The sequence below is a fragment of the Accipiter gentilis genome, chromosome 22 (genome assembly GCF_929443795.1).
Source record: "Accipiter gentilis chromosome 22, bAccGen1.1, whole genome shotgun sequence".
NCBI classification, from domain to species: domain Eukaryota; kingdom Metazoa; phylum Chordata; class Aves; order Accipitriformes; family Accipitridae; genus Astur; species Astur gentilis.
Genome location: NC_064901.1, coordinates 21,910,945 through 21,929,093, shown reverse-complemented (window position 1 = coordinate 21,929,093; position 18,149 = coordinate 21,910,945). Strand labels below are relative to the sequence as shown.

General features: G+C 39.0%; 1 protein-coding gene across 21 annotated transcripts in view; it reads left to right on the top strand.

Moving 5' to 3' along the window:
* The window catches only part of CELF1 (CUGBP Elav-like family member 1), a 71,745-nt gene that overhangs the window by 35,311 nt on the left and 18,285 nt on the right, over positions 1–18,149 (top strand). For 11 of the 21 annotated variants that reach the window (XR_007509179.1, XR_007509180.1, XR_007509181.1 and 8 more), the window contains 10 exons: positions 678–760; positions 1,176–1,224; positions 4,442–4,576; positions 4,747–4,826; positions 5,210–5,371; positions 6,782–6,863; positions 9,850–9,978; positions 16,614–16,727; positions 16,911–17,096; positions 17,962–18,105. Coding sequence is in view for 18 of the 21 variants with exons in the window: in XM_049825740.1 (XP_049681697.1) it covers positions 678–760; positions 1,176–1,224; positions 4,442–4,576; positions 4,747–4,826; positions 5,210–5,371; positions 6,782–6,863; positions 9,850–9,978; positions 16,614–16,727; positions 16,911–17,096; positions 17,962–18,105 (1,164 nt within the window). In the remaining 3 variants the exon portion in view is untranslated. The remainder of the gene's footprint in view (positions 1–677; positions 761–1,175; positions 1,225–4,441; positions 4,577–4,746; positions 4,827–5,209; positions 5,372–6,781; positions 6,864–9,849; positions 9,979–16,613; positions 16,728–16,910; positions 17,097–17,961; positions 18,106–18,149) is intronic. The other 10 variants (XM_049825743.1, XM_049825739.1, XM_049825742.1 and 7 more) reach the window with 7 other exon arrangements.

The following is an 18,149-nucleotide window of genomic DNA, read 5'->3' as shown; positions in this document are numbered from 1 at the left end:
TGGGATCAGGTGTGCATGCAAGCCCAGGCTTTACAGTCTTTAAGTGTATGTGTCTAATTGTACTTGGACTGTGATCCAGCCATTAGGTGAGCTGAGGAAATTCATAATTTTTTTTCTAGAGCTCAGAAGTGATGGAGATGCTTGAAGAGTATAGATTATAATTGCAAAGCAGAACATCAAATTAATATTGTTTTGCTTCAGAGCATCATGGTGATGCTATGATATGATCAAAATGTTGCTGGAAGAGTCACAGTTTCAGATAAAATATAAAACTGAGGTCTTAGTCGTTTGTGTACGTCAGATACTTGTGTACATCAAATCCTAACTAAATGCTGTACCTGGATTTGCAGTTCAGTTATATGCAAGTTTTTGGTACTAGCAAATAATCATTGAGTTTGATAATGGAAGTAGCCAACAATTATTTGGCAGATGTATCTAAATGTTTGTTTTAATCGTGTACTGGTCATGTTCAGTCAGTTCTTAATATATCCCATTTTATTACACTTAGAAATCTTTTAAACAGTCACAATCAGTAGAACCTACCTATTTCAACATCTAACCTCTTCTACTTGCCATACGTTTTGCATTGGAAGGGTAGAAGTGGGATTCACAATTTCTGTACAGCCTGTCAAGATTCATAGTGTTCCTTCTTGGCTAGCATTTTGTTTCAATTGCAGGGTGCTGTTTTGTTACATTTTATACCCGTAAAGCTGCACTAGAAGCACAGAATGCTCTTCACAACATGAAGATCCTCCCCGGGGTAAGCGAAGAGCCATGCTTTCTTCACAACTCTACCTTGTTTTTCTGAGCTCTGGCACCACTGATGTACAAACATATGTTATTTTGCCCTCAAATAATGTTTTAAAATAACTATTCAAAAAAGCAATGTAATGAGATTTGTATGATAACAGATCTTAAGGGAATTTTGGAGCATTTGGGAGAATAATATGGTAATGAAGTGGGTGGGCATGGCTTCTATAATACTGTCTGAGGAGGAATGATGGCATATCATTAGGAAAGCTTTTATTTCTTCTAGAAATTTATGTATTGTTACATACACACTTCTGTAGAGGCAATTTAGGCTACCACTTCTTTACTCCACAGTTCTTGTGGGATGTATTTCATATAGTATAAAGTGAATGCATCTAGGATTAAATAATCTTTTTACATTTCAGATGCACCATCCTATCCAGATGAAACCAGCTGACAGTGAAAAGAGTAATGGTAAGCTTTACTAAAGTCTGAGTTTGGTGGCATCATTTGTGCTAATAGGGAAGCTTGAGGATTTTCCTTTTGTTGAACAGCTTCTGATGAAGTCGTCTTGAATTGGAGACCTCTTTTTCTTTTTAAGAAAAAAAGAAAAAGGTGTGTTTTCAATACAGTAGGAGGCGTAAGTGATGTCTCTAAAATTCCATGACTCAGTATCTCCCACTGCTGCTGCTTGTGGTAGAACCACGTTGTCAGTTAGGGAAACATCCAGTGAGTTCTTCTTTGTACTAAGGTGGTTTAAATCTTTGTTGGGGACATGGACAGTGGGATTGAGTGCACCCTCAGCAAGTTTGCGGATGACACCAGGCTGAGTGCTGTAGTTGATACCCTAGAGGGAGGGGATGCCATCCGAAGGGACCTTGACAGGCTAGAGAGATGGGTCCATGCGAACCTCACGAAGTTCAACAAGGCCAAGTGCAAGGTCCGGCACCTGGGTCAGGGCCATCCCAAACATGGACACAGGCTGGGCAATAAGTGGATTGAGAGCAGCCCAGTGGAGAAGGACTTGGGGGTATTGGTGGATGAAAAACTGACTATGAGGAGGCAATGCATGCTTGCAGCCCAGAAAGCCCGTCGTATCCTGGGCTGCATCAAAAGAAGGGCTAACAGGTTGAGGGAGGTGATTCTCTCACTCTGCTCTGCTCTCATAAGACCCCACCTGCAGTACTGTGTTCAGCTCTGGGGCCCCCAGCATAAGAAAGACACAGACCTGCTCAAGTGGGTCCAGAGGAGGGTCATGAAGATGATCAGGGGACTGGAGCACCTCCCTTAATGAGGACAGGCTGAGAGACTTCAAGTAGGTTAGCCTAGAGAAGGCTCAGGGAAGACCTTATAGCAGCCTTCTAGTACCTAAAGAAGGCCTACAGGGCAGACGGGAAGGGATTCTTTAACAGGCAGTGTAGTGACAGGACTAGGGATAATGTTTTTAAACTGAAAGAGGGTAGATTTAGGTTAGATATTGGGGAAAAAATTCTTTCCTGTGAGGGTGGTGAGGCACTGGAACAGGTTGCCCAGAGAGGAGGTAGATGCCCCCTCCCTGGAAGTGTTCAAGGCCAGGTTGGATGGGGCCTTGAGCAACCTGATGTGGTGGAAGGTTATCCCTGCCTGTTGCAGGGGCTTGGAACTAGATGATCTTTAAGGTCTTTCCCAACCCAAACTATTCTATGAAATTTAGAAATGCTTTTTAAAGTGCTTGACCAGTTTGAAGCAAGGCCTGTTGCAGCTAGGGTGGGAGTCAAAACTACTTCTTGTAGTATATAAGGGAGACTGAGAATTCACAACAGTTCAGCGGAGAAAAAAATGTGAATATTTCTGCACACTGGCCATTTCAGATGGATTAAGATATTTAGGATCTACCATTGGGTAGATGATGATTTAGCCATGTGTTTCCATGGTGACTTTATGTATGTACATACATACGCCCTCAGATGTGTGTGTCTATACATATTGCTGCAAGATAAGCGAAGAAAGTGTTTAGCATCTTGTAGTTTCAGCTTTTTTAGGCTTGGCTGAATTTTATTTTCTCCATTTGCCATAGCTACTATAAGATTAGCATTGCATCATGGAGAAGATAATCCTGGTTCCAGAAAGCTTACATCTTAAGATAATTGAAAACAGAAGATGGGATATACCAGTAACATACAGTGGGAGTAATTCCATCCAAAAATTCCTCTGTGTGTATATAGAATATGTTTCTGTGTAAATACATCTAGAAAGGAGTAAATCTTGTGAAATATTGTTGGGAGGAGAACAGAATAGGTTCTCTAAACTAAAATTGATCTTGCATTGTACACACACACGAATATCCTGGGAAAATAATGGAAAGAGGAAAGAAGTATGTAATGGAATTTTAGGGTGACATTTCTGAGGCTATTATATAATTATATGAGTTTTAGTAAAAGGTGGTAGGTGAAAATATAAATAAGAAAGCATCAGTTAAAAAAGTATTTTAACTTGTCATTAATAAAGGGATTCTGGATCTCTTGAACTAAAATGGACTGCAAAAAGGATTTGAAAGCTGCTTTCTGCTTTAAGAGCTTGAAAGTGAACTGGGTACAACCTTAAGATTTAATAGTCAGTTAGTCGTGTCAGCTGGAATAGTTTGGAATTTTCCTCTTCAACACCATAGAAGGCTCAGCAAATAAATTGATTTCCCCTCACCATGGCACTAAATAGGAGAAGACTTTCTCTCTTGAAGCTTCAAATTGTGCTACAGCCTTCATCATATTATATTTTATATTGTGCTGAATGTTGTATTTGCAAACTGTTTTAAATTTCCAAACGGTATTCTGCATAATTTGCTTCATCCTTTAAAAGCAAGTATTTCAGAGGTGATTAGCATCCTTAAATAAGTAAAATGAGAAGTATAAAGTTCTGCTCTGTATTTGAATTTACCCCAGTCCCTTAAGTTACCTTAAACTGACATTAGTAACCACTAACTGAAAAGTTAAGAGAAATGTCTTTCTGGACCATTTATTTTAAAATAATCTGCACACTGAAAGGTATTATTCAACTCTAATGTATCTAGTAGCATCAGCATTTAGGAGCAAGATACAGTAACACACAGTCCATTGTTCTGATTCGAGGTGTTATTTTCATGGTTTTGGTACAGATCAGAATGGATGAATCTGAAACAGAACTAAAACTGTTCTGTTTTAGCAATTGCTGTTGCTTCCATTGTTGAGACAGGAGCATGGGGAAATGGGCAGATCTAAATTTATGTGATTGGCATGATAAAGAGCCTTTCTTGTTTAGATACAGTTAGGTATGTTGGTAGTCTAAAGATAGAGGAGAGAGGATGAAAATAGTCCAATAAAATACATACACGTCTTCTCTCACTTACCAGGAGCTGAACATAGGAGATACATGGAAGTGCCGAATCTGATGTATTTTTCCCTTTTCTTACATTCTTGCAATTCACAGGCTTGCAAGCAAGAAACAGTCAGCAAAATGTAAACATAAAATATCATAAAACAGACATCCTTCAGGTTCATTGAAGTATCTCATATACATCCTCTTAAATTGAAGAGATTCCGTTATTGGGAATCTGATTTTTGACAAGCCTCTACCCTAAATACAAGGGAAATAATGGCAGTTGATGGAGAAGACTTGACAAAGTAAGATCTAGTAACCACATATTTGCTGGTAATACTCTTATCTTTTGATTTCTTAGCAGTAGAAGATAGGAAGTTGTTTATTGGAATGATATCCAAGAAGTGCAATGAAAACGATATCCGAGTGATGTTCTCCCCCTTTGGGCAGATTGAAGAATGCAGGATATTACGGGGCCCAGATGGCCTGAGCCGAGGTAAGCTTGATAGTTCAAGGTTCTCCACTGGATGCTGCCTTTTGTGACTCAAGGTAGCATTTCGGCTCTTTCTGTGATTCCTGCACCCGCCCAGGCATTTTAAGTTCTTTATTCATCCCAATAGTTGCAGCTGTAGTGAATTACTTGGTTCCTTTTTGTTCTTTCCCCAGGTTGTGCGTTTGTGACTTTTACAACAAGAGCCATGGCACAAACAGCAATCAAAGCAATGCACCAAGCACAAACCATGGAGGTAAAACAAGTTAGTGGGTGTCAGGAGATGATGTAATTTGTCAGGCAGTCACTATGGAGTTCGGAGGACTAGAAAGCAGAGAGAAGGATAAGTGCAGTGTGTGTTTCTTCGCAAATGCTACTCCTGGACCTTTGTGTTTGTTCTGCTCCTATTTTTAGAGCTCAAGATAGAAACTTCATTTGCAGAGAAAATACCAAAATACAAAATAGTATTAAAAGCAAATGAGATGTTGAATCTTTAATGAATTGTTTGAATATATATATATATATATGTATGTATGCAGGGGGGGAGGGGGGAATGCTTCCAATGACTGGGTCTTAATGCAGTAATTTTGTGACTGCTGGGGATAGCAAGTATGTAATTGTTTGAATTGCTGTTTGCAGGGTTGCTCTTCTCCCATTGTGGTAAAATTTGCAGACACGCAGAAGGACAAAGAGCAGAAACGAATTGCTCAGCAACTCCAGCAACAAATGCAACAGATCAGTGCTGCCTCAGTATGGGGAAATCTGGCTGGTCTCAACACACTTGGACCCCAATACTTAGCAGTGAGTTTCTGATTTGGGTTCTTTTTGTCTCTTCAGGGATTACAGTGTCTGACTGTCTTCTAGTCTTTAATGTGTTCATTTTTAGAAAGCTCCTGATAGGTAGGAGCAGGGTTCTTAATCCCCATTTTGTGGATGAGGAGGCTGAAATTAAGTTGTGTGCTAACAGCTAGTCAGGATAAATTTAAGTGAGGATTTCAAGCTTAGTCACTGTAGCCCTAACTACTTGAAACTTTTTTCCCCTGGTCTTCTGTAGAATGACTTTGTGCTGGGAAGATTTTCTTCGTGTGTTATGGCCTCAGTGTTTACTCATATAAATGCCCTTTTCATGTCTATCTGATTACATAATTCTTGTATTCCTCTTCCATTTTTCCTTTTTCAGCCTTTATTTCTCTCATCCCCCTCCAGTGAAACCTAGAACAGTACTTGGTGCTGTCCAAATAGAAAAGGGGATCAGGTTGGAAGCACCAAGCAGCTGACAGTGCACAGTAAAAAACCAACCAAACAAACAAAAAAACCCAACCAAAAACCACCAGCAGCAACAAAAAAACCCTCACAGAAAATAGAGAAACCACTCTCTTTAGCAAAAATGACAGAAGAGAAGGTAGTCTGCTGTTTTTCACTGATTTTAGTTGATTTAGCTGGGTCTCCAAAGGGTAAACTTTTCATAAACTGATGTGCTCTGGCTCATGTTGGTTGTCAGAGTAGCTATGAGAACTGTAGTCATGCAATACAAGGTCTGGGGAACAGAAAATGAAAATTTCATCTCATTCTTGGTATGGTTACTGTTGAAGTGGGGACATTCTTGCTTTTAGTACTGCTTTAGGTTTGGTAGATAGGAGGTTTTTGTAACCTAGTTAATGGAGGTAGGAATAGGAAATCCCTCTAAATAGCTTCTGAGCTGAGGCTTGACATTTCTTTCATGGCTGCTGTGCTTAAGGAAAGCAGAGGGGGTTTCCTCTCATGGTGGCTCTTTGGTTTTGGTATGTCATCTGCCATTTGTCCTATGCTGGCAGCGTCAGCTGTGAAGTCTGGCTTGAAGTTGTATATCCTTAGGGGTGGCAATCCTGCCTGAGGTGCTTTGAGTAGGAGTTCCCTCACTACTGACTCTACTGTTTTTGTCTTGGTGTATTAGCTATAAACTTCCCTCAACATTGATTATGTTGAGTGAGGAAAGCATTGTGCTGTTGCTTTGCTGCAATGTGATGCATGGGCAATGTGGATTTTCACTACGGTGGTGCTCTGGCTGTATTGTGTAAGGGGAATTCTCTTTACGCTTTGCTGTGATGTGGTGCATGGGCAGTGGCAATTCCCTTTGTGACGGCGCTCTGGCTGTGGTGTGATGCAGTTTCTCCCAAAAGCGGAGCCAGCCCTCACTCTCACTCTTGTTTTGTTTTTTGGTGTAATGTCTAGCTTTATTTGCAGCTCCTTCAGCAGACAGCAGCTGCGTCTTCTGGGAACCTGAACACATTGAGCAGCCTCCACCCAATGGGAGGTGAGTTTTTTCCACCAGAAGACAAATTCAGTGCCAAAGAAAAGAGGAGGAGGGTAGAGAAAGTAGCCAAAAGGCTGTAGACACATTTACCTCATTTGAAATAAGTAGTCCTGAGTTTACCCACTCCTTTGGAATGACAGGAATCCTCTGCTACAAGTGTGGATGTTCCTTAATCTTAGTTAACTATTGTCCCCAAGGTAAGTTGTGGTATGATGGTAATCTCCTCTACCTCTGGCATTTAAAATTATCTTCCCTTATGGGTACAAAAAGATGGCTCTGTGTATTTGTTTTTATCTAAACAGGTGCATACATGAAGTGTTGTGTTTTGAAGTAAGCACTAATGCATGTTTCAGTGATAATGGATTCTTAGGTTTCCCATTTTAAATTCTTTGTTCTTAAATACATGAAAGATGAAAAATGCAATGTTGGTAGGAATGTGAACTAGTCCCTCATTCAGGTTCTTTAATTCCTTCGTTTGAATTACGATTGATTACGTCATTGCTATTAGGGAAATAGCAGCTTAATAGGTATGAGCCAACTTCCTTGCTGTGGACTGCTAGTTAGAATGTTCACTAAGTATAGCAGTACTGGGACTGCAAATTGATTGTCCCTTCTGTCTTCACAGGGTAGGGGATAATAAAACACGTTAGTAACTCCATTCACCATATTGTCTAAATTCTTCTGCTGGCAGAAAAACTATAGTTTTGGTTTTAATACTGAACATTTTAAGCATTAAAATTGCCTCTTGGGGTTGTACGGTAGTTCACAATATTACATGCCCTGTCTGTGCAGAGGTTGATCTAAAAGTGTTACGAAAGTACAGTGTCTTTGTACATTTGACTTTTGTTGGTACCCCCATCAGTAACAATTACAAGCTTTTGCAAAGTGTTATGTTTTCGACTGTAAGAACTTTGATTTATACTTGAGGTTGATTCTAACCGCAGCTTCTTATGTTTACTTTTTTTCATATTAGACTTCTTCAGAGCTCTTGGATCTAAGACTCTTGCCAAAAGCAATTTTTTAAAACGTTTTCACTAACATCCTGTGTGGTGGTGATCTATAACAGATTTCGTTACGTGCACAGTACTGTTTTTTCTCCCTTCTTTGTGTCTGTTTAAAAGCAAGTGGTAATAAAGGAGAAAAACAGTACTGCAGTTCATGTTAATTAGTACTACAATAAGGACTGGGGTGGGGAAGGGACTAACTAGCTGAGATTGCCTATGAAGTTTCCAGGGTAATTCTGTCTTCACTATTTAAAAAAAAAAACCACCCTAAAAATTGACAACTCAGACATATAAATAGCATGTTACATGGTGTTTTGAAAGAATTATTCCAAGTCTTGAAATTCATAGAAAGAAAAATTAAGTAGGTAATTAGATCGCGAATTATATCAGACTTTGTATACAGAATTTAATCTTGAAGCTGTTTGAAAACAGATGGGAAAACAATGTGATGACAAGAGGACAGGTGCAGTGCGCACATGCCAAACTGCTTCAGAAAGGAAGCAAGCTGCTCTGTTCTTCACTAGCTCTAACACTTGCACTTTTAACCCTCTATAGCACAATAAAAACAAAACCATATAACTTCTTGGTTTTAACTTCATGCTTTTGTGTTACAATGGCATCTTGAGAGTCTAAAGGCAGAATCCTCTTCTTTTAGGCACTAAATGTGGCTAGGGAAACCCTGTCACAAAGAGAAAACAATTGAAAAAGATAAAAAAACCAAAACAAACTATGCTAAAGTTAGTATAAGTTTTTTAGAAAATAAATAGTTCATACTGTGTTGTCACTTATATTCCTATGTTGTCTGTTTACATACTTGAACTACAAAACTGAGATTTTTAATTATTTGAGATGTGTTTTTTGTCACCAAGCACTTACTAAGCATCCAAAAGATGAGGTGCCACATCTGCCTAGGACGTTTTGATGTTGTTATATGAACGGTGATTAATTTAATTTTGGTTTTAATTTTGTAGGGAAGAATTACTAGGGATTGTCTGAAGTCAGATGAAAAGAGGAGGAATTGTTAGAATAAGCAAAGGTAGAGACAAAAAGGGGAATAAGGGAAAAGGGAAGAGAGGCAGAATTGGAAGAATGGAGCTAGCCTACCAAAGGATGGCTAAAATACAGAATTCAGAGAAGACTGATATCAATGGTAATTCCATGGCAGGAAAAGGCCAACTACAGTGTCAGTACTGACTGAATGGTTTCATTCAAAAATTATGACTCAAAATTAAGGTGAGTCAGATGAGTAAATTGATCATTTAGAAGTTCATCAGTGCAGGGATACCTTCCTCCACCTGCAGTATTCCTGGCTGCTTACCTACAACATGCCTGTTTCTCATTTTCCTTACCACTTTTGACCAGCTGACTAGCCTACGTGTACATTGGCTGATCTTGTGGTCAGGAGTTGCCACTTAATATTATTTCACGATTGACTGTTGCTTCTTGGCTGTCAAGTGGACCAAACAAAACATGCTGGTATTCAGCTGGTGGTGGGTTGAAGGTGTGACTTTGTGGCCACTGTGGTGTGTAGGCGTTCTTGAAAGAATTCTGCAGTTATTGCTGTGCCCATACAAAGAGTGGAGGGACACAAGAAGAGGAGGTTATTGGCCTGGTGTCTAGACACATTCTCTAGCTTGCAGATGAGCTGTCAGACCCTGGCTTAACTCTCAGTTATAGCTGCTATGCTTTTGTGACTGGAGAGAATGCTGCTTGAAAATTTCTGTACTCTGGAGTCTATATCTGGGATCATGACTACCTGGTCTTTTATCAAAATTCATCTATCTGAGCAAAGGAAAACTTGGTTTTTTTGTTGTTATAACAAGGAATCGCAATGTAGAAAAGATCAGTAACTACTATTAAGCCTGTTGGTTTTAAGCGCCTTTCCATTACTCCTTTGTGATGCACTGAGGTTGCTGGATCTGTTAAGCTTGGATGATGGTGACTCTTGTAGGAGAAACTGTGCATTCTTCAATGTGTTGCAGGACTGAATGCGATGCAATTACAGAACCTGGCCGCATTAGCAGCTGCGGCCAGTGCAGCTCAGAATACACCGAGTGGTACCGCTGCACTCACTTCCTCCAGCAGTCCCCTGAGTGTTCTCACCAGCTCAGGTAAGAGACTGCTTACGTTGTAGTGTGTTCTGACATGGATTGCCTTAAGAGTCCTTTCAGAGTAGATGTCACCTGTTTTGTCTATCACTTTTTGTCACTTTCATGTTGATTCTTTAGTAGATGAGCAGTTTTACTAGTAGATTCACTGGCCTTTGTTTAGGGTAGGTATCTTTGCCACCAGCAAAGGCTTTTTTTTACCTGCTGTGTTCCTTCCTCCAAATGATTAATTTAGAGTAAAAAGAATTTTTGAAGCCATCATGAAGCAGAAGGTAGGTGACCTCTGTCCAGTCACATTATTACAATCTTATCACATATTTGGTTTATGTGTGACTTTAGGCAGGTACTGTGGCAGATATGTGCTGTTCCTTTGGACATGGAGAGAGAGGATGCCTTAAGCATGAAGTAATGCATTCTGTGCACTAGAACAGTACAGTTTATACTCCTCTGGCATTAATGAAGACAAGGATACTACAATAACCTCACAGAAGTAGAATAAACAGACCCTTAGCACATCTATTGGAAAGCAGTTGTCTGGAACTAAGCGTATGAGGTAGTTTTACTTTTGGGGGGGGTTGGTTTTTTTGTTTCTTTTGGGATTTGGGAGTTTCGGGTTTTTTACTTTAGGTTAGGTATGTTATCCAGAGAGGCTAGAATGTCCAAGTAGTGTTCTTTTGCTGCCTTGTTGTTAAATGTGATCATTAAATGCAATAAATAAATGTGATCATTAAATGCAACAAACAAGAAAACAAAAATTAAATTAAATTGTGCTTATATCAGACATCCTCAGTTGTTACCACAAATGAGGATCAGTATCCTACTCAGTTACTTCTATCCTATTTTCAGTTATTTCTAAATCCTGACATGGGAAGGGAGACCCTGTATTTTCAGGGTGTTAATTTTCCGGTATTTACACTGTGGTATGTGGGTTTGGTTTTGGTTTGGTGGTTTTTTTTGTTTTGGTTTTTTTTATCATAAAAAGCCAAACTGCTTATCCAGTTTTGAAATCCAGCCTACAGAGTTGACATCCTCACCTGTGATTGCGAGAGACTGAAGGGGGTTGGGGTGCGTTTTAAATTTCCACAGGTAGCTTTTTGTATTGCGTAGGAGGACCAAGGAGCTGGACTAAGAGATTATAAAGAGATTACAAGGAAAAGCTGTTTAGAAAACCTTATGTCACATGATCAGGAGTTAAACCTTGGGTGCTTTGCACAGTTTTCTACTTAGAGAAATCTCCAAGAAAGAATTCAGTTCAAAGAGTGTTCTGTTGCTGGACAGGACTATTTTTTTTTACATAAAAATGTTGTGGTCTGCAATCCTTAAAGATTAAAACTTCAAAATTTATCTTGACTCCCAGCTATCATATCCTATTCAATAATTTAAAAAAAAAACCAACACACAAAGATTTGAGGCTATAGGAGAGGTGCATTTATAACCCACTAATGCTTCTTTATCACAGAGAAAGCATGAAGGTGATGAATGTATCTGAGAACTTCTCCCATATTTCCTCATGCAGTAGCAGAACTTGAATTGTCAGGTTAGAGTTTGCTGTGACCAGCGTTTAGAACTAAGATTTCTTTGTTGGCTCTCTCGACTACTGACTGGAGCAAGTTTGTTCTCTGAATTGTTGAGGTTGGAAAAGGGACTGGCAGGTTGTGAAGTTCTAATGCCAGATATGCTAAAAAAGGCAGAGACAGCCTCTTCTCAGAAGTGTACAGTGAAAGAACAAGGGCAATGGGCACAAGCTGCAACAGAGAAAATTTTGACTGGATATAAAAGAAAAAATAAAATCAATTATGAGAGTGATTAAGCTCAGGAACTAGGTGCCAGAGGGGCTATGGAATCTCCATCACTTCAGAGGTTCAGAATGCAATTGGACAGGATGCTCAGCAGGCTGACGGAACTCAGAGGTTAGACCAGTTCAGAGCAGACTGTTAGACTAGGTGATCCACAAAGGTCCCTTTCAACTGAAGTTATGCTACTATTGTGTGATTCTTTGCGATTGGTTTCCCCTCCGTGAATTTTGGTTGTTCTGCAGCACTTTGCAGGTTCCTTTTCCCTTGATAAGAGACGTATCTCAGGATTCTGTTCTACTTTTGATCATGCTGGTGGAGGGGCTAGGGTGTGGGGAGCAGTCCATTTTTAAGTGCCTTCTGTGGTGAATCCAACAACTTTCTGATTGCCAGTTGTATCAATAAATGATTGTGTGTCAACAATCAAGTAATCATGGTGGGTCACTTGAATTAATATCCTATACAGATGTGTCAGTTCACTCTTCACAAGCTTGTAACATGAAGCAGTCACTGTTGTATTGCTCTTTAAACTTAATTTCAAGTATAATTTTAAAGAGTAGAAATTAACTTTGTTCAAAAGAAATGAAAAGTTCTGGAGGATATGTCGTCTACATGTAGTCACTGACATCAAACTCTGAAACGGTTTCAGTGCTTTTCATTAGAGGTATGAATATGCTTTACCTTTTAAAACTGTACTTAAATTGGAGGAAGGGTAGGCCTCAACGTGTACAGGCAGCATTCAGTTTTAACTCTACTCCAAACTAGCTATTATCTCTTATATAAGTAAACTTGAAATTGTCTTTTGATTAATATTTATACATGCATTCACACTGTATGTATTCACATAGAACGCTGTTGGACTTCACATATTCAGAACATCCCTCCTGAACCATACCTTGAGCTTGAAAAACCTCAGTATATAGCTGTTCAGTACCATGTGTTAGTAAACGCCTTCCTTGGCTGTGGGACATATGGCAACATCTACTGTGATAACCTCTTAAACCTAACTGCAGATAGATGACTACCGGCTTGACTTCTATCCATCTGTCATCCAAATGTTCACCTGATGCTTATTTAGACATCTCTCCCAGATTGTCCTCAAATTGCATAATTGGTGGAAAAATCCAGACAAATCATTATGCATAATTACCTTTTTGATTTTCGTTCATCTGCACTGGTATCTTTTGTGTTTGGGGAACTTGGAAGTCCACTCAGTTCAGTCTGTGGACTATAGATAGGTTACATGTCAGAATGGTTGAACTCAGAGGTGTTAGGTATTGTCGTTGTGCTGGTTATGCTGTCTTCCTACTCGTTTTAGGTGATTTTGGTTTAGATATTTCCAAGCAGTATTGTGTATCTTGATGTAGAATAAGATGGAACAAAACCTTAAACTTTGCAATAAAGCAGCTACTCTTTGGAACTGAACGGACTGCTGCTGCATCCACCTATAGGTAATCCATGTTGCAGAAACTGTGCCCTTAGATAAACTCATTTAAACTGCTAGCTTGTGAAAGGGACATTCAAGAAAATATTATAGAGGTATTTCAGCATTGGAGTGTCTTGTCTGCCATCTGTTCAACTTGGACATCAGTCTGCTCCAGAGCAAAATAGAATGGTTGCAAAAGCTGATGTATGTTTCCATTTCTCCTCCTTTCAAAGGCAATCATCAAAGGTCCAGCAAAGACTAGGTGACTTTGCTGGCCTTACTGTGTCTCCAGCAATATTGTTTTCAGAGACATCATAGTCTTTGTGCTTTTACTGGAACTAATTCTGGTACAGTTCAGTCAGATTCGTTGTCTGAATTTTAGTGCTCTTAGCTCATTGCTTGAATGCTAGATGACTGAATTAGAACAGACGTACTGTTCCCTCAATTTACCTACCTCTGTAAGTTGGTAGTTGATGTCCTTGTCCAAGTTTTATCTTTCTTATCTATTCTTTACAACATATTCAAATTTTCTGAAAACCTTTTCAGGTATTTTCAACTAGTTGTCTTAGAGTTAGCCTTTTTGACTAGATATAACTCAGTAGATGGATCTAAGGAAACATAACCTCATTAGCAAGCAAAAAAAAAACAAAAAAAAAACCACCCAAAACAACAAAAAAAAAAAACCAAACAGAAAAACCACCACCCACCAAAAACTCCAAAGAAACAGTGTTAAGAATTGGGGATGGAGTAAAGAACATTTATAAAGCTATATTGGTTTTCCATCCCCATTACTGTGTGCTGGTTTTTGATCTAAAATAGTACACAAGAATCAGAAGAACAGAAAGGATGGCTAGAACTGTGGAATGCCTTCCGTGTTAAGAGCAACAAGGGAGCCTGAAAAATGGAAGACTGACGTGGGAGGAGGATGTGATTGAAGCCTACAAATCTGTTAGTGTTGTGATAAAGATGAATAGGGACAGACCAGTCATTAGATATTTCAAGACAAGAATTACAGGATATCACGTGAAGTTGTCAGTTGACAGTTCAAAGATAAAAAGACCTATTTCTTTGCACAGTGCATTATTAAATTGCAGAACTTGTGCCTTAGAACATAGTAGAGTCAAACAATTGGGTGTTCAAAATGCACTGAAATTAATGAAAAGTACTTTTAATACAAAGACATTGCCCTTGGCTGAAAATAATCCTAGATTTGCAAATTGCTGTATTGGTACGTAGACTATATCTAGGAAGTATGCCTTTGTAATTGCCCTGTATTTCTGCTCTACTGGTGTTTATCTGCCTTTAATCATCATCAGAAATGGGGTGCTGACTCAGTACAGCAATTCCTCTGTTTTTATAAAAAAATAAACCAAACAATGTTAAATTTTCTTGGGTGTTTTCAGTACTAAAGCATTTCTTGTTTTGCTTAAAGAGATTTCTGATAAAGTCAGCTAAATTAAAATAACTGTGTTCAGCTTTTTGTAGTGGTTTAAATTAATTTATTTAAAATCACAACCTTTTTAAAGTAGGGAAGGCACCTGTTCTCTTTTACTTTGCTCTCTAGCCTTGGCTTTGTTCCTTTTTTCCCATACCACTACTATTTTATTGTAGTTTTGTGTTGTTTGGTTGTTTGGGGTTTTTTTAATGGTATTCTTATCTGTCAAATGTGTCTGATTTATGCAAATTAGTAATGAAGTATTACAGAAACAAGTGATATAAAATTGAGGCAGCTGTATCATTTTTGAACACTGGCTTTTATTCAGACAGCTGTGCTGTTGTGTTTTTTTTTTTTCCTACCAACTTGAGGGTTATACTGTAACTTCTTCTCTGTTTTTCCAACATTTAATATCCCACTGATAGTAAGACAGGAAGTTTCTCCCTTTCTTCAGAGTAAGCATCTTAAAATAAAGTTTGGGACATTTGTTTTCCAATTTCTGACTTAAGAGAGTTTGTCTAGAACTTTTCCTAGAGGAGGTTTATCATTTCCTCTGTCAGTACAAAAACTAAACAGCAATACGGGTTGCAGCTCCCTGGGTTCTCATGCAGCTTTTGTTAGGAACAACTACTTTTGTTAGGTACAGCTTTTGCTGAGGCTTGTTAGGCAAGTTTGCTGTATTTCATTTAAATAGTAACCATGTTCCGCTCCAGCAGAGACTTTGTGTCACGTATATGAAGTGGTGAATATATAGTGTGTGTGAATCTGCTTGAAAGTTGCCAACAATTCTTTTCAAAGTTTTAATGGATGTACACTGCATAACTGAGAATCACAAAAACACAAAGGAAAGTGAAAATGCCTGAATTTCAGTTCTGTTACACACTTGGTCAGACAGATAAATTCCTCTTGAAAGCAGACTACAAGACACCTCTACAGCACCAGTCTGCAGTATCTTTTGATTTGTAAAAGCCGTTAATATTTTCCAGTGCATCTTGCACAGTAAATTTAAACTTCTGTGTTAGTAGCAATGTGCATAGCTTTTCTTACTTACTTTGTTCAGATTTCTAAGTAGTCCACAAACCTGTTAGGAAAACCACTGCTATATAATCGTAAAAATACCATTATTTTCTTATTTTATCATGTCCATAATCTTTGTAGATGACCTTAATTTGAACTTGTGTTTCTTTTGATACACCAGCTTGGCAACCTTTTTTCTTGTGGTTTTGATGTCTATTTCTGTAGAACTAACTCTACCAGCTGTAGAATTTTGTAGGCCATGTAAGCTGTTAGTCTGCTAGGTACTGTATGTGTAGACTGCTCTTACTGAGTAAATGTGGTTGAAGATGTTAGTGGCACAGTCAACAGAGGATAGACTATGTATTTTGGATGTACATTCCAAGACTTTTCTTGGCTGTAGCCCCAGCTGCTGCAGCAGGCTTTTTAATGGAAAAATTACTTCATGTGTCAGAATAATCTGGCCATCTGCTGCTCCTGTTCTGGCAGTATGGGAAAACCGTATGTTCCGTTTGACCAGAGCTTGCTTTAGTGTCCCTAGTATCTGTGTTTCAGGTCTTTTTCACCTTGTGTGATGTTTTAAGGATAAATGTTAATATGTAGCAAGTGATTCTTACTCACTTCAGTCAGCAGGAAAGGGGCATTGCTGCTGGTCACCTTATGTTGAGGTAGGAAGTTCAGCTACCATTCGTATATTGTCCGAATCTTAGGTGTCTTAATGAAGTTGTTATTGCTACAAAGAGTAGACATTATGATGCATTAGAATTTTTTCAAAAATTTAGGAAGGGATTAGAAGATATAAGCAGTATGACTAATCGAGTTGTGTGGGTTTGGGATTTTTTTTTTTTTACATAAAGTATACTGTGTTACCTTGATCTGTTCCTTACTAGCTTTTTCTACAGAAATAACTTAATGAAGAAGTTGAAGGACCAAAAATATTGCTTGAAGTTTAATTATCTTATTTTAATAGCAGGTTCCTCACCTAGTTCCAGTAGCAGCAGCTCTGTTAATCCAATGGCTTCTCTTGGAGCATTGCAGACACTGGCAGGGGCTACAGCAGGCCTCAACGTTAGCTCTTTAGCAGGTAAGCTGTGTGTTGTGGTGGGTTGGGGGAATAGCTGATTATCATTCCTCAGACTGTGCTAGTTCTGGGCGGGGGGGGGTTTCTCTGCTCCCTGCTTCTCGTAATAGTGCAGGGTATTTGAAAGGTAGTTGATCTGGCTCAGTGGAGGTACTCAGTCATCTTTATTTCCTCTTTCTTATATAGGAATGGCAGCCTTAAATGGAGGACTTGGCAGTGGTGGTCTCTCAAATGGGACAGGTAGCACAATGGAAGCTCTTACGCAGGCTTATTCTGGAATCCAGCAATATGCTGCTGCTGCATTGCCCACGCTCTATAACCAGAGTCTCTTAACACAGCAGAGTATTGGTGCAGCGGGAAGTCAAAAAGAAGGTAGGCAGAAAGTTGTAGAAACAACTTGAGAGGGCTTTTCAAAAGGACAAGCTCAGCCCTTGCAGGTACCTTGTCTGCAGAGCTTTTATTTGAAGGCATTTTTTAGAATCTGAAGATAACGAAGGAAAACATGTGAGGTTTCTCTGGTAAGGGCTGTCCAAAGTAGTTTTTACATCAGGAGGCTTCTCCCAGGATTTGTCTAGTCTTAAATGCTTAGTAATCATACTCTTCCATTTTCTCGGAGGACAGGAGAGTATGAATCTGCAGCCTGATACATCCCACTGTCAGAGAATCAGTTGTGTTTTTAATTCTGTTTTCTTGGTCCTTCACCTCTTCCCAGAGATACTTAATGCCAGTCTCTTCAATCTTCAGATTCAGAATCCATGTAACATGTAGTGTAAAGTAACAAAGAACACAGGAGTGAGTTTTCAGCAGAATGTAGGATGATGTTTAGAAAAGAATTTGTCAGATTCCAAGTAATGCAATTACTTGTGTTTTGTATTGAGATTTCCTTAGTTTCTTTGGGCTGCAAGCTTTGCGTAGCCATTTTTTATTTAGTCAGCATCTAGATCTCAGACTTACCATTCAGCTTTCATTACAGCAAAGATCTGTGAACCAGTTTTGGCACAATGTGGAAATTACAAGCAAAAATGGTGAGAAAGAGCTAGAATTATTTGAATGATCAATCCTAGCAAAGGGTCATGCTGATTTATTCTGGAATCAAGTTCTCTGCAGAAGTGCAAACAGCAGTTTCATTGTTTTATCTAGAAAATTTGGCTCGAATGGCTCTTTCACCTTTTTTTGTGTAGTGGGCCTATGTTATCTGTGCTATTCCTGAATTTGTATTCCTACTTGTTGTTTGAAGGTCCAGAAGGAGCCAATCTGTTTATCTACCATCTCCCCCAGGAGTTTGGGGATCAGGATCTGCTGCAGATGTTCATGCCATTTGGAAATGTTGTCTCTGCCAAGGTTTTCATTGACAAGCAGACCAATCTAAGCAAGTGTTTTGGTATGTTGGGTCTAATCATTACCTGTAGAAAGGTGGCTTCTTTC